The following is a 13,981-nucleotide window of genomic DNA, read 5'->3' on the forward strand; positions in this document are numbered from 1 at the left end:
TATTCTCAGACCACCACCTGTTTATATGTTGCCTATGTTCTGATTTCTGCAGTTCACCCTTACTTGGACTCTGGTTTATTATATCACTTTCTTATTGTCAGCATCCTTTTGACTGTCTTTGACTTAAAATCCATCTTCCTTCATGACAGTTACTCCCTTTCCTGTACTTGCAGCTGTCTTACTCTCATGCCTTATTGTACATCAATTCTGGTTGAGTCTAGCCCTCTATCTACCGTGCCTTTATACTTGCGCATCTCAGTATAACTAGAGAAAAATACATTTACACTGATTGGTCCTACTTTCAGTTCATCACCACTAACTTCAGATGGGCCATGAATGCTTCTTCCCTAGGTCATTCACTCTCCCTCTTAGACTTCTAACACTTTTACCATTCTCACTTGAAGCAAACCTACCTTCCTACTGCACTAAATAAGTGGAAGTAATTTCACCTATCTGCACAGGTGCCCTATGTTCGTTGGCCCTTTTATCTGTCTAGATGAATCTTTTATCCAAGGGTGATCTCATCTGCTTGTGCATTGGATTCCATACCCTGTCTTATTAAAAAATATTCCTTTATCAATCCTCCCCTCTGTCGCTTGCATCATGAATATGTCCCTCTACTGGATCATTCCCATCAGCACATTAGCATGGCTTTTCTTCCTCAATCTTAAAAATACCGTTTCCTGGCATAACAGAACTTTAGCTTCTGCCCCCATATTATGCAGTTCTTTTCAGCAATAATCCTTAAGAGGTTTCCATTCTCTCTTAAATCCACTCCAGTCAGGCTTTGAATGGTGTTCCACCAAAACTTTATTGTCATGGTCATCTAAGACCTTAGTGTTGCTAAACCCATTGGTTAATATTTGGTCTTAAACTTTATTGGTCATCAGATTTTTGACATGGAGTCCATACTTGAAACAGATTATTTTCTTGACGTTTAAGATGTTCTTTTTCCCTGTTTTCCTGCCCCACTGGTGGTTCTCGTTTGTCATCTCATTCACTGTTATATCTCATTCTCTATTTTATCTCTATTGTCATCTCAATCTCTATTCTTAATCATTTGGATAGCCAACACTATCCAATAGATATAGAATGCAAGCCATATACATCATTTAAAATGTTCTAGTAGCCTATGGGTGAAATTTTTGTAACATTTTATTTAGCCCAATATATCTAAAATTTCAATATATAATCTTTTATAAAATATTAATGAGAGTTGCCAAAAAATGGAAAGAGCCCAGATGTCCACTGATGGATGAATGGATAAAGAACATGTGATATATACATACATATACATATGTGTATGTATACACACAAACACACACACACACACACATACACATGGAATATTACTCAGCCATCAAAAAGAAGGAAATCTTGCTGTTTGCAACGATGTGAATGGAACTGGAGTATATTATGCTGAGGGAAAGACAGAGAAAGACAAATAGCATATGATTTTACTCATATGTTGAACTTAAGAAACAAAATAGATGAACAGGGGGAGAGGAAAGGAAAAATAAAATAAGATAAAAACAGGCAAACCATAATAGACTCTTTTTTTTTTTTTTTAAGATTTATTCATTTAGAGAGTACATGCAAGCAGGGGGAGGGGAAGAGAGAGGGCAAGAAGCAGATGCCACACTGAGCACAGAACCCAATGTGGGGCGTGATCTCAGGATCCCAAGATCGTGACCTCAGCTGAAATCAAGAGTCGGATGCTTAATTCACTTAATTCACTTAATTCACCTAGGTGCCCCAAGAGATTCTTAACTATAGGCAACAAAGGGTTGCTGGAGAGGAAGTGGGTGGGGGTAATTGGGTACATGAAGTAGGGCACTTGATGTCATGAGCACTGGGTATTATATGCAACTGATGAATCACTGAACTCTACCCTGAAACTAATAATACACTATATGTTAAGTAACTTTAAATAAAAATTAATGAGATGTAAAATTACGGGGTTTTTTGGTAACAAGTATTCTAAGTGTGGTATACATGTTACACTTACAGCATATCTCAGTTTGAACTATCCACATTTCAGGTGCTCACTACTTAATTGGCTGTGCGATGGCCGAATGGGTCAGCATAGTTCTAAGCACTGGTGTGGCTCAGGCCCCATCTTTACACCTCTTCTCTTCTCTGTTTCATTCCCCTGATGAGCTCATGCAGTTCCGTAGACTTAAATTCTGTCTCTGCTAGTGAATCCCAAGTTAGTATCCTCAGCTTAGACTTTATAGACTTCCCTAAATCTCAGACTCACGTGCGCTACTGCCTATTCTACATTTTCCACCTTCCTATCTCAGACTTCACATTTCCAAAATGCAACTGCTGGTTTTCCCCTTCCCTCCCAACTTCCTCCTTCTGTAGTCTTCTCAGTCTCAGCAAATGGAGCTCTGTTCTTCTTGTTGTGCATAACAGAAACTTTGGAGTTATCCTTGACTCTTCTCTTTGTCTCATATCTCACATCTAAACCCTCAGGAAGTCCTGTGGACCAAAGTTTGGCAGTCAACAACTTGCTGGCCTACCCAGCCTGTTGCCTATGTTTTTTATGGCTCTGGAGCTAAGAATGTTTTTGATGTTTTTAAAAAATTTTTTTAAAGTTTTTTTATTTAAGGTTATATATTCATTTCAGAGAGAGCAGGAGCACAAGCCGGGGTAATTGGGGCAGAGGGAGAGGGAGAAGCACACTCCCCACTGAGCAGGGAGCCTGACCCAGGGATCATGACCTGAGCCGAAGGTAGACACTTAACTGCCTGAGCCACCCAGACACCCCTGTTTTTTGTGTTTTAAATAGTTACATTTAATATATAAGTACCTACATAATATCTCTATTTTATCTCTTGGCTTGCAAAACGTAAAATATATATTATCTGGCTCTTTTTGAAAAAATGTCCTTGACTGATACTATCTGTTTATTTGTTTAATTAATTTATTTATTTAATTAGTACCAGGCATTGCCCCAAGTGCTACTGGGTGAAATTCTGCACCTGTAATGATAGGATATATAGCTTTGCTGTGCAGGGTGAGGGTGGAAGGGACACTAAGGGTGTGCTTCCTGGCTCTTAAGCCTTTTCTCCTTTTTAGGGAAAAGTCCTACTTATCTTTAGACTTGGATCCCAGTCTCCTGACTTGTCCATACAGACTTCAATTTTCTTCTCTGCCCTTCTTAACACATTCTTCTGTTATAACTGGTGCCTACACACTGGTTTGTATGAAACAGTCCTTCTTGGCACCATTTATCCTGGAATAGTTATTAATAGCATCCCCTTTTACTCTCAGTGGTATGCCAGTTTGAGTAATAATGGTATGGTCCACCCCTTCTCCTGTCATTTTTTTGAACGTGGATGTGATGTTTGGAGGTAGATCCTGCTTCATTTTGTAAACATGTAAATCTAAGAACAGCCTCAGAGCTTAGGATGGTGAAGCAGAAAGGTTACTTATGATATTCCTGTTACTTGGCATGATAGAAGTAAGTATGCATCACTTAAGTCACTGTAGTCGGATTTTCCTCGTATTTGCAACCAAACATATTTTTAATACAACAATAAGTAAATTATAAAAGTTCTGGTTTGCCTGGCAAAGAGTAAACATGTTTACACATTTGGTGTGTATTTCTCCAAATATTTTCTGTAATATGTATACACATGTATTTTACTTAACATGGAATTATGTAAACTATTTGCAACTTTTTTCCACAGACAATAGGAAATAGGTTTCTGTATATACCAATATGTTGTAGGTAGAGAGCTACTTCATTGTTTTTTATTGGCTGCATAGCATCATGTTAAGAGTACAGGTTTTGAGTAATTATTTCTGGCAAGAATTATTAAAGGATGCTAAAACTATTAAACAGAAGTATAACAAGCACAGGATTTGTACCTAGCCTCCAAGTATCTTCCCACAAGATATTAATTAAGGAAAATGATCCATTTACAGTGAAGAAACATGACAGATACCACCTTAGCTAAATGGCCAGACTTAATATCACCAATAACGGGACGATTCAATGTCGTGCTTCCAGATACAGTGCTCCATGAAAGAACAAAACATCACTTCTGTGGTATTCCTATTAAATACAACATAAATTGGATTTAATCTTAGAGAAACGTAAGGCAATCCCATATTGAGGGATGTAGTTGTTAAAAAATAACTTTGGCCTGTACTATTCCAAAATGTCAGAACATGGAAGATAAGGACCAAGGAAGTGCTCCATATTAAAGAGACATGAATTCCCAAATTTGATCACTGAACCATGGTTACGTAAGAGAGTGATTTATGGTTTTGGGAAATCACACTGAAGTATTTAGAGGTAAGGGGACATCACAGTCTGTAACTTAGTCTCAAATGTTTAAGAAAAAGTATAGAGAATGATAATGCAAATGTGGTAAAAATACTATCATTTGAAGAATATTGGGAAGAATATGGAACTTCTCTGTACTATTTTTGTATTCTGAAATTTTTTCAAAATAAAAATTTTAAAAACAGCCTCTGGGGATTGATAACACCTAAGTGTGTGTTCTTTCTCTGTCACTTATATGCTTTGTGGTGTTTGGGAATTTAAGTTTCTATGCCTCAGTGTCCTCATTTATAAAATATAGTTTGTAATAGTCCCCACCTCAGAGCATTATTTTGAGAGTTAATGAAGTTATTCAAGTTATTTGAATAACTTGAAAGTTATTCAAGTAAAATGGCACATAGTACTTAATAATGTTAGCTGTTATTATCATTTGTATTCCATTGTATATATACAGTAAATTAGTGGACATTTAATTTGTTTGAAGTCTTAATCTGAATCATCTGTGGGAATGTTTTACTCTTACTTGTAGCTTTACTGTGTTACTCAGTACCTAGTCTATAGAAGGTACTCAGGTTTGATTGAAAATCCGGTCATTTCAGGAGCACCTGAAATCTTTATGCAAAGTACTTTATCTGTGAAATGAGTTTTTAAAGCAGTAATAAGTTGTAACCAATATACATTGGTAATTGTTGTTTTAGAAGGGGTTCAAAAAATTTTACTTTATTAGAATATTACATTATTAGTACAGTCAAGATTAGGGTTTGGTTGGAATCACATTTAGTACTGGTATTGGGTATTCTACTACAGTTATGATTGTAAATGTTTTATTATTCCAGATTTCTTTGTGGGGCTGCATGTTTTAAATGCTGTGTTTTATAAAATACCCCTGATAACTTTCTGCAGTTATATCTTGGCAGTATTGTAAAGACATTGTAAATACAATAAAGAACATGGGGCTTTACCTCTCAGGATGTCTTCATCACCCTAATGGCTGTGATTGTATTTTGCCATTGTACCCCCGGGTACCTAGCCCATACCAGCCCACATTGTGTGGTCTGAAAGAAAATGGTTCAGAAATGAATAAGTGAGGAGAAAATTTTCCTTACTAGTTTATACCTCCAAATTCTTGATTTCAAAAATACTACCCTTCGATGGCTACCACTTACTTTTTGGTGGTACCACTTACTTTTTGGCTTCCTTACTCTGATTCACCAACTACTCCTCTCCTCCAGTTCCATAGCGACTTCCAGTTCCCAGATGCTGTTCCTTTAGTTTTCTCTGTTAGTTCTGTTGTGTCCTCATTTCCATGGTCCAGTGGTGAAGTCATTCTTTCTCAAACACCCTTAATTCCCTTGCCCCTCTCATCTCATCATAATGTGTCACTTATATGGCAGAACCCCAACCATCTGTCTACTTGCTGCTTGCACCCAAACAGCAGACGGCTGCTAGAGAAAACCCACATCTGTGTGTCTATTCTCACTTTAATTTTAGGACTGCAGATCTCAGATGGGCATTTAGCACTAGAGACAGCCTTATCCTTCTGTGGTAAGCTTTCTTTAACAGCCTCTCAGTGACTTCTCCACATCTTTTACTTCTCAAAACCTCCATTGCCAATGCTCCTCTCTGTCAGCTTACATTGTACCTTAATGAAATTTTAGATGGAATCAGATGTGGGCCGAAGTACCCTATCTTCTCATAATCACATGTGTTAAACCGTGTTGGTACTCACATCATCTGCCTTCTGTCTTATGACAATGCAAGTACCCTGACAATCTAAGATCAGCCTCTTGTGTAGATTCTCTCCCCTCTTGCCTGCTGCAATCATTAACCCTTCTTTGTATTGCATTATTAGTGTCTCCTTCCCTACTACATTATTCTTTTGGCATTTAAGCATGCTTAAATATTCAGTTTAAAACAGCCCAGTTCCCTTGATCCCATGGCTCCTTACACTAGTGTCATTTCTCTGCTACCCTATGCAAAAAATGCCTTGAATTACTATTTATTTTTCTTATCTCTTCTCACTCTCTTATTAGACATTCTTTTGTATAGATGCACAGAAGCTGGTCTTAACAAGGTCCTTAATAATACCCATCTTGCTAAATCCTTTGTTCTTACCTCTCACTCTGTAACTACTGGTGTCATTAGACCCAAGTGACCTCTCTTTGAAAGAGTTCCTTTTCCTCATTTTCCTGGTACAGCTGTCTCTTCTTGTTTTCTTCCTCACTGGTTAGCCCATTTCTTGGGCTTGCTTCTCTAGATAGCTGGGTCTACTCCTGGGGTCTTCTGTACCTTCTGCTTCAGTGGATGTCCTCTAGTTCTGCACCTTTTAATACCAGCTCTGTGCTGATGAAGCCCAAGTTTATATCTCTAGTCCTGATTCCTCCCCTGACTTTCAGACTCACAGAAGTGCCTTCCTGAAATCTTCACTTGGATAACTAAAGAAATTATAAACTTAACTAAAATTGTTCTCCATTTCTGCCCTATCTCAATAAATTGTACCATTATATACCAGTTCCTCAGACCAAACACCTAAAAATGATCCTTGGTTGCACAACTTGCCTTATACCCCACATTCACTTCATTGGCACATCATGTTGGCTTTGCTTTTTCAATATATCTTGATTTCAACAACTTCTCTCATTTCCAGTTATAATCTCAATCCAGTTGTTTGCATTATTGGATGGTGTCCAGTAGCTGGTCTCCCTTGGTTTGACTTTGACTTTTGTCCTTGTTAAATCTACAGGGTTTTAAGAGTGATCTTTTAATGGTAGCATCTGTTTATATAACTTATCTGCTTCAGTCCTCCAATGACTGAGATTAAGTTCTTGTTACTGAGGTGACTATTTATTACACAGATCTGTGATATTCTATCGCATAAATGTTTTTCCTTATACGCCTTATGAAAAGCAATGCATAGATAGGACTTACTGAAGTGTTTTGTCTTCACAGTGTTGTCTTAATTTTTTAAAAATTAGTAACATTTAAAAATTGGAGGATTTTACATTAGATTTTTTTTGTACTGAATAACACTAGCCTTGCATTCATTACTCAATAGGATAAGTAGTGGCTGGCTTCCTTTACATGAAGTGTGTGTTTTTCAGCTTGCCATAGTCTGTCTCCTCCACCACTCCCCCAGGTATCTTATAGTCATCTGATCTACTTAGGAAGATGACAAGGCATGGCTGTGCCGTACAGTAGGTCATCATTCACTTGACATATTATTTTTATTTTTTAAAGCATTTTACTTTTTATTTTTTAACATGGGGCTTAAACTCAGGAGCTGGAGAGCAAGGGTCGGTCACCCAACATACCAAACTCCGACAAATTTTTTTTTAACAGTACTTTGTGCCGAGTATAATTCTAAGCCCTGGAGATAAAGCAGTGAATACAACAGAGCCTTGATGTCATTGATTTTGCATTCCTTGGGAGAGAGGGTCAGTGTGTCAGTAAACACATAATGTCAGGTGTTGTGTGAAGAAGAATGAAGCAGGGAGAAGGCATATAGATTGGTGAAGGGTGCTGTTTTAGAATGTACAGGGCAAACCTCCATATGAGAAATTGACATTGGAACAGAGGCTAGAATATAGGGAGGGATGAGGCTCTGGAAATCTTAGGAAGAAACTTTGTGGGGAGGGGTCAGCAAGTACAGAGGTCCTGAGAGGAGAATGTTTTGATGTGTCCGAAGGATGACAAGAATCCTTGTGTAACAGCAGTGCAGTGAATGTGGAGAAGAATGGCAGGTGGAAGGAATTGAGGTTGGAGAGGGAGGCCAGATCTGCATGGTAATGGGTGGTGGGGCTCTCCGTTCATGTGGGGTTTTGGATTTTCCTGTGGGCAGGGAAACCACTGAAAGGTTTTAAGTGGGAAGTGATGTGAAATGAGTTATTTTAAAACAACCCCTTTGGCTTCTGGCAGTGAATAAATTGTAGCAGGGACAAGTGTGGAAGGTGGGGCAACCTGTGTGGAAGCAGCTGTAGAAGTGAAGGGGGGTGGTGACTTCACTAGATGGAGATAACTGTGAAAGGTGGGAGTTATGCTTAGATGAGACATTGAAGGTCGGACTTAATGGTTTTTTTTTTTTTTTTTAAAAGATTTATTTATTTATTTGACAGACAGAAATCACAAGGAGGCAGAGAGGCAGGCAGAGAGAGAGGAGGAAGCAGGCTCCCCACTGAGCAGAGAGCAGAGAGATGCGGGACCCTGGGATCATGACCCGAGCCGAAGGCAGAGGCTTTAACCCACTGAGCCACCCAGGCTCCCCCTTAATGGGTTTTCTGATGGTTTGATACAAGGCGTGAGAAAATGAGAGGAGGGGTGGGTGGGTCACTTGGTTAAGTGTCCAACTCGATTTGGGGTGAGGTCATGATCTCATGATTAAGATCTTAAGATTAAGCCCTGCATCGGGCTCCACACTAGGCATGGAGTCTGCTTGAAATTCTCTTTTCCTTCTCCGCTGCTTGCTTGCTTGCTCTCTTAAAAAAAAAAAAAAGAAGAAGAAGAAAGAAAGAAAAAAAATAAAAACTAGAGGAATTGAAGTGCAGGTTTTCAGCCAGAGTAACTGTGGATGAATGGAGGTGCCATTTAGCAACATTGTAAACACTGGGAGAGTTCCTTTTTAGACATGTAAAACCTGAGAATCCTGCTTGGCAACCAAGTAGGGATAGAGTATAAACTCTACCTAGAGGATAAGCTTATAGCTCTGTAATACAATCTGAGATTTTTAAAAGACCTAATCCTTTAGTCCTATACCACTAACAACAGTTCTTTGAACTCAGAGACGTTGTTGTTGTTTTCCCCTCTGTCTGTTCATAACATACAGTACATGATATGGATTGTGTACTCATTTATGTTTTTGTTAAGAATCCACAGAAATGTTGCCTTAGCTCTGGCTACTGCTGCAAATGCCTGTTATTCCAGTATATTAGGCTTCTATGTACATTTTTAAAAAGATTTTGTTTATTTGACAGGTAGAGATCACAAGTAGGCAGAGAGGCAGGCAGAGAAAGAGGGGGAAGCAGGCTCCCTGCTGAGCAGAGAGCCTGATGCCAGGACCCTGAGATCATGACCTGAGCTGAAGGCAGAGGCTTAACCCACTGAGCCACCCAGGCGCCCCTTCTATATACATTTTTATAAGAATTATAATTCATCAGAAACATTCTTTTAGTAGAACTGGTAACTTAATTGAATCAGCCAAATGATATTAAATTCAGTTTTTAAGGTGAGTCTAGCGAACTACTGAATTTGTTAATGTCTCAGTAGTATTTTAAATGACTTTGAGGGTGGGAATCCTTGTATATATGAATAATTTTTTCTTTACATTGAGGCTGAAGTGGAAATATGCTTTTGCTATCTCTTTGAGTAATTCTGTTTGAGAAGGCTTCACTTTTGTGGCCTAACAGTGTGTAAACAAGCATTTGATAATTTTTGAAGTAAAAGTCTTCTATAAATCTTGCAAACTTATCATGTGGTAATTACTGTGTATTTACTGTTCACTTGTGAACACGAGAATACTTTGTAAGTGCGAATTACTACTTTCCGATATTAACATTAACCTTATTTTGCATATGAACATACTAAATGCAAGTGTATTTAAGTAGTCTAAGGGCAAACAATTAAAGGTGGAGGTAGCATTAGAATATGGTGTTTTAAGGATACGCAGTAGGGAAAGTATGGGTGTATGATAGCACTATTTAGACAAGCAGGATGACATTTCATTACTGTGTTCAGACTAGCAAATAGTGATTTTGCAAGAGGAATGTAATGAAAGGTTTTGCTTCTACTCAAGGGCCTAATTATTCCTTTCCCATACAGGAAGATTTTCAGTCAATGACTTATGGATTTAAAATGGCTAACAGTGTGACAGACCTTCGAGTTACAGGTAAAACATTTATAAGATGATATACAGGTTTTGTATTTGTATTTGTTTCCTGTTTAAACTCATTGTCTCTCTTTCTAGGCATGCTAAAAGATGTGGAGGATGACATGCAAAGAAGAGTAAAGGTAGATTTCTTTTCTCTTTGTGTAGGGAGGGCCACCAACTTGCTTTATATATGCTCTGCCTTTTTTGCAATTAACTTGAAAACAGCTACAGCAGTTGTTTCTGGTGAATTAATGTCCCTTTCAAGTACTGAAAATTTAACCTTGAAGATTTTTCAGTATTTTTGCCAGTGTTTTAGAATTATAGTATGCTCCTTTAAGAATAGCAATAATCTGGAATTTTAAGTTCCTCAAAGGTAAGGACGATCTTCTTCAACAGCTATTACAAAGTCTGCAATACAGTAGACGACCTCAGTATCCCAGATCTGGTGAAAGACTTCTATGAATGATGTCCTTCAGCCAGATGGCGCTAACAGTTTGGTTCTCACGGAGATTTTTTAAAAAGGGGAGCAGTTATATTTCTGCCGTTCCTCTGTGCTTGGATAACACAACATGGTTGTCAAAGCAATTTTATATTATTGCCTTAGCTGATATTTATAATTAAGCAGTGAATTAGGCAATAAAATGTACTCAGTGCCCTAGATTTAGGTGAGGAAAATAGAGCTTAAAAGAGTTAAGTAAACTGAGTGTACTGAAGGGCATGCCACTAGGAATGGCAGCGCAGGGCTAGAACCCAGGTCTTCTGCTGTATCTTGTTGTAGTAACTGCCCTACAGTTGTCAGAATCGTCAGTCATATTGTTACTCATGCAAGAAGTTTTGTATATTAGTATAGAACAATCTTATTTACAGTGTGACTTTATGATGTGATTTGTGTAAAGGTTACTATTTTTTTCTAACAGGGTTAGTTTTGAGAGCTTCGAGACTTTCAATTAATACATCCTTTTTAAAAAAGCAGTACCATGTGCCATGTACTTATCTTATTTCATTGTTTTGCTTTTGCAGTTTTTAATCCCTTTTCTTCTGTTTGATCCTAATAATTTCTATCAAAATGGACTTTTTGTATATAGTATTAATAGGAAAATAAATACTAGATACAACTTTCTTCTTCCAAATATATTTCTTAAAAATGGATTCCTATGTACTCAAAAAATTGATTTAGCACTTTGTATATTTATAAGCTAATATTTTACAAGTTTGTGTTTATTTTAATTCACGTTTTTTAAAATTTTAGAGTACTCGAAGTCGACAAGGAGAAGAAAGAGATCCAGAAGTTGAACTAGAAGTAATTGAACTTATTTTCTGGTAGATAATATCAGAGAAGTCTACCTCTTAATGTTGTAGTTTTATGAACTGCGTTATAATTTATGGAAGCCCTTTTTAAGGTATTTCTTTAAAAGTTGGACATTGCAAGGGATTTTATTTCCCTTGTATTTGTTTTGATAGAATAATAATACTTGATTTCAAAGCTCTTCAATATTCCTGTGAGGTAGGAAGAAAAATTATTTTTTACAGATGGTACATCAAAACGTGGCAAAACTCAAGAGCTTGGACAATATGAAAAGTACTAATCCTTTGTCGAGAGCCTTAATTTTCTGACTCTGCTTAAAGCATCTTTTCATCAATTCTGTTTAAAATGCTAATTAAATTAGTTTTTGAGATGATAGTCTAACTTCTTACTTAAGAAAAAATCCATCCCATTGATATAGGAGCTTTACTTTTTATTTCTATTTCAGTAGAACAGGCTTTGTTTTATTTTCTGCAGCTCATTTTCAGGCATTTAAAAGACTGTAAGTGAAGGTGTTTGTAATATAGTAAGTTATTAACATTGAAATTTAGGACTTAAAATACTATATTTTAAAATGAAATTCCTTTGACAGACTTTGCATCTTTTAACTTTTAGTTCTTTCTTATTTTTTAGCACCAACAGTGTTTAGCCGTATTCAGCAGAGTGAAATTCACTCGAGTGTTACTGACCGTGCTTATAGCCTTTACTAAGAAAGAGGTAAGAGCATTTAATCTATTTCAGTGGGCTTTTGGTGGGGGGCAGGACATAGTGTGTTATTGAACTAGTTCTGAGACTTTTCCAGTGAAATGCCTCCGATCACAAATATACAGCATTCAGCATTTGGTATATTTTATGTGTATTATATTAGAGATATTTAGAGTTATTAGAGATATTTATGTATATTAGGGGTATTAGATAATTTCTCAGAAAGTCGCATGAATTTACATTCTGCTCCATAACATATCTGTGTCTGTTGTTGAAATAGAAAAATATTTTATATTACTTACTAGTGGTATAATAATAGAAACTGAATTTGCTTGTATGTACTCCTGTTTTGTGGATTGAAAAGGAGAAAGCAAAAATGGGAATTTTAGGTAGACCTCTTCTTTCATTCAGTTCAATAATTAACTGTTGGATTTGTGTAGAACCAAAAAGCCCTAGATGGTAAATATTTCCTCTTCATGTGTATTTGCATTAATTTAAGTCAATTACAGACTAATTTGTGGATAATTAGAAAGTGGTGAGTAGAAATCCAACCTTTACCATTGATCTAACTTCTAAGTCTCTTTTTTCCTGTTTTTATTTTCACATTTATGAATGGCACAGTACAAATGTTGAAATTTTCCAGTTGACTGCAACTCAGCTTTTAAACTATAAGATGAACAGAACAAGCTAGAAATGTTTCCTATCATTTTTTAATGGCTCTTACAAGACCAGAAATGGATTAAAAAAAAATTTCTATCCTAACAGGATCTGAGCATCTTGTATTAAGTGAATAGGTTGTGAAAACCAATGTCATTACGATATTTAATTTCATTATTGTTTATAGGATTTTCCTATTTAATGTATATCTTTCAGTGAAAGAATATGTAAGAATGTTTTTGGTGATTTGTTTGCTAGACCAGTGCTGTTGCAGAAGCTCAAAAATTGATGGTTCAAGCAGCAGATCTTCTTTCTGCCATTCATAATTCATTGCATCATGGCATCCAGGCTCAGAATGATACTACAAAAGGAGGTAATTGTCTGTTTTAACTCCTACTCTTTTTCCTTACCCATCCAGATTATATAGAGTTTGGTTTGTTCTCAATTCATGTGTCAATCCATCTGTTTGGACCTTGGAATGTTTTACTCCATAAACTTATATAGTGTTTACGCTTTCTTTTAAAGATATTATAGACCAAAAATTGTACTATAAAACTTGACCATTTCCTGTATCTTACTGTTTAGGCTCTGAATATTTACTGTCAGGTGATCATTCTGTGATGTCAGCAGTACATTCTTTTTTAATCACCTCTCTCCTTTACTCCTTTGAGAGATCATCACCTCAATTACACAATATCCCCTGAATACTGGGGCTATACCCTCTGTGGTCTCCTTGCACTCATACCTCTTATTACAGAATTTTTTAGTACATCATATTGTAGTTGTTTACCTGTTTGTTTTTCCGTGACAATATTTTAGGCCAGAAACTGTCTTATTTGTGTGTCTCTATGGTGCTTAGCACATTGTTGACGGTAGATTTTATTCATGAAATTTTTTTTTTTTAAGATTTTATTTATTTGACAGAGAGAGAGAGTGATCACAAGTAGGAATAGAGGCTGGCAGAGAGAGAGGAGGAAGCAGGCTCCCCGCCGAGCAGAGAGCCTGATGTGGGGCTTGATCCCAGGACCCTGAAATCATGACCTGAGCCAAAGGCAGAGGCTTAACCCACTGAGCCACCCAGGTGCCCCTCATGAAATATTTCTTAAAACGAAAGGAATAATGTATGTTTGTTGTAGAAGTTGCTGAGTTAACATATTAT

General features: G+C 37.0%; 1 protein-coding gene across 1 annotated transcript in view; it reads left to right on the plus strand.

The window, feature by feature from the left end:
* The window catches only part of NAA35 (N-alpha-acetyltransferase 35, NatC auxiliary subunit), a 94,549-nt gene that overhangs the window by 24,496 nt on the left and 56,072 nt on the right, over window positions 1-13,981 (plus strand). Inside the window, 5 exon segments of the mRNA XM_047698881.1 lie at window positions 10,109-10,175; window positions 10,254-10,297; window positions 11,407-11,457; window positions 12,094-12,177; window positions 13,081-13,195. Of these exon segments, the coding sequence (XP_047554837.1) occupies window positions 10,109-10,175; window positions 10,254-10,297; window positions 11,407-11,457; window positions 12,094-12,177; window positions 13,081-13,195 (361 nt within the window).

Source organism: Lutra lutra, chromosome 13 (assembly GCF_902655055.1).
Source record: "Lutra lutra chromosome 13, mLutLut1.2, whole genome shotgun sequence".
Taxonomy (NCBI): domain Eukaryota; kingdom Metazoa; phylum Chordata; class Mammalia; order Carnivora; family Mustelidae; genus Lutra; species Lutra lutra.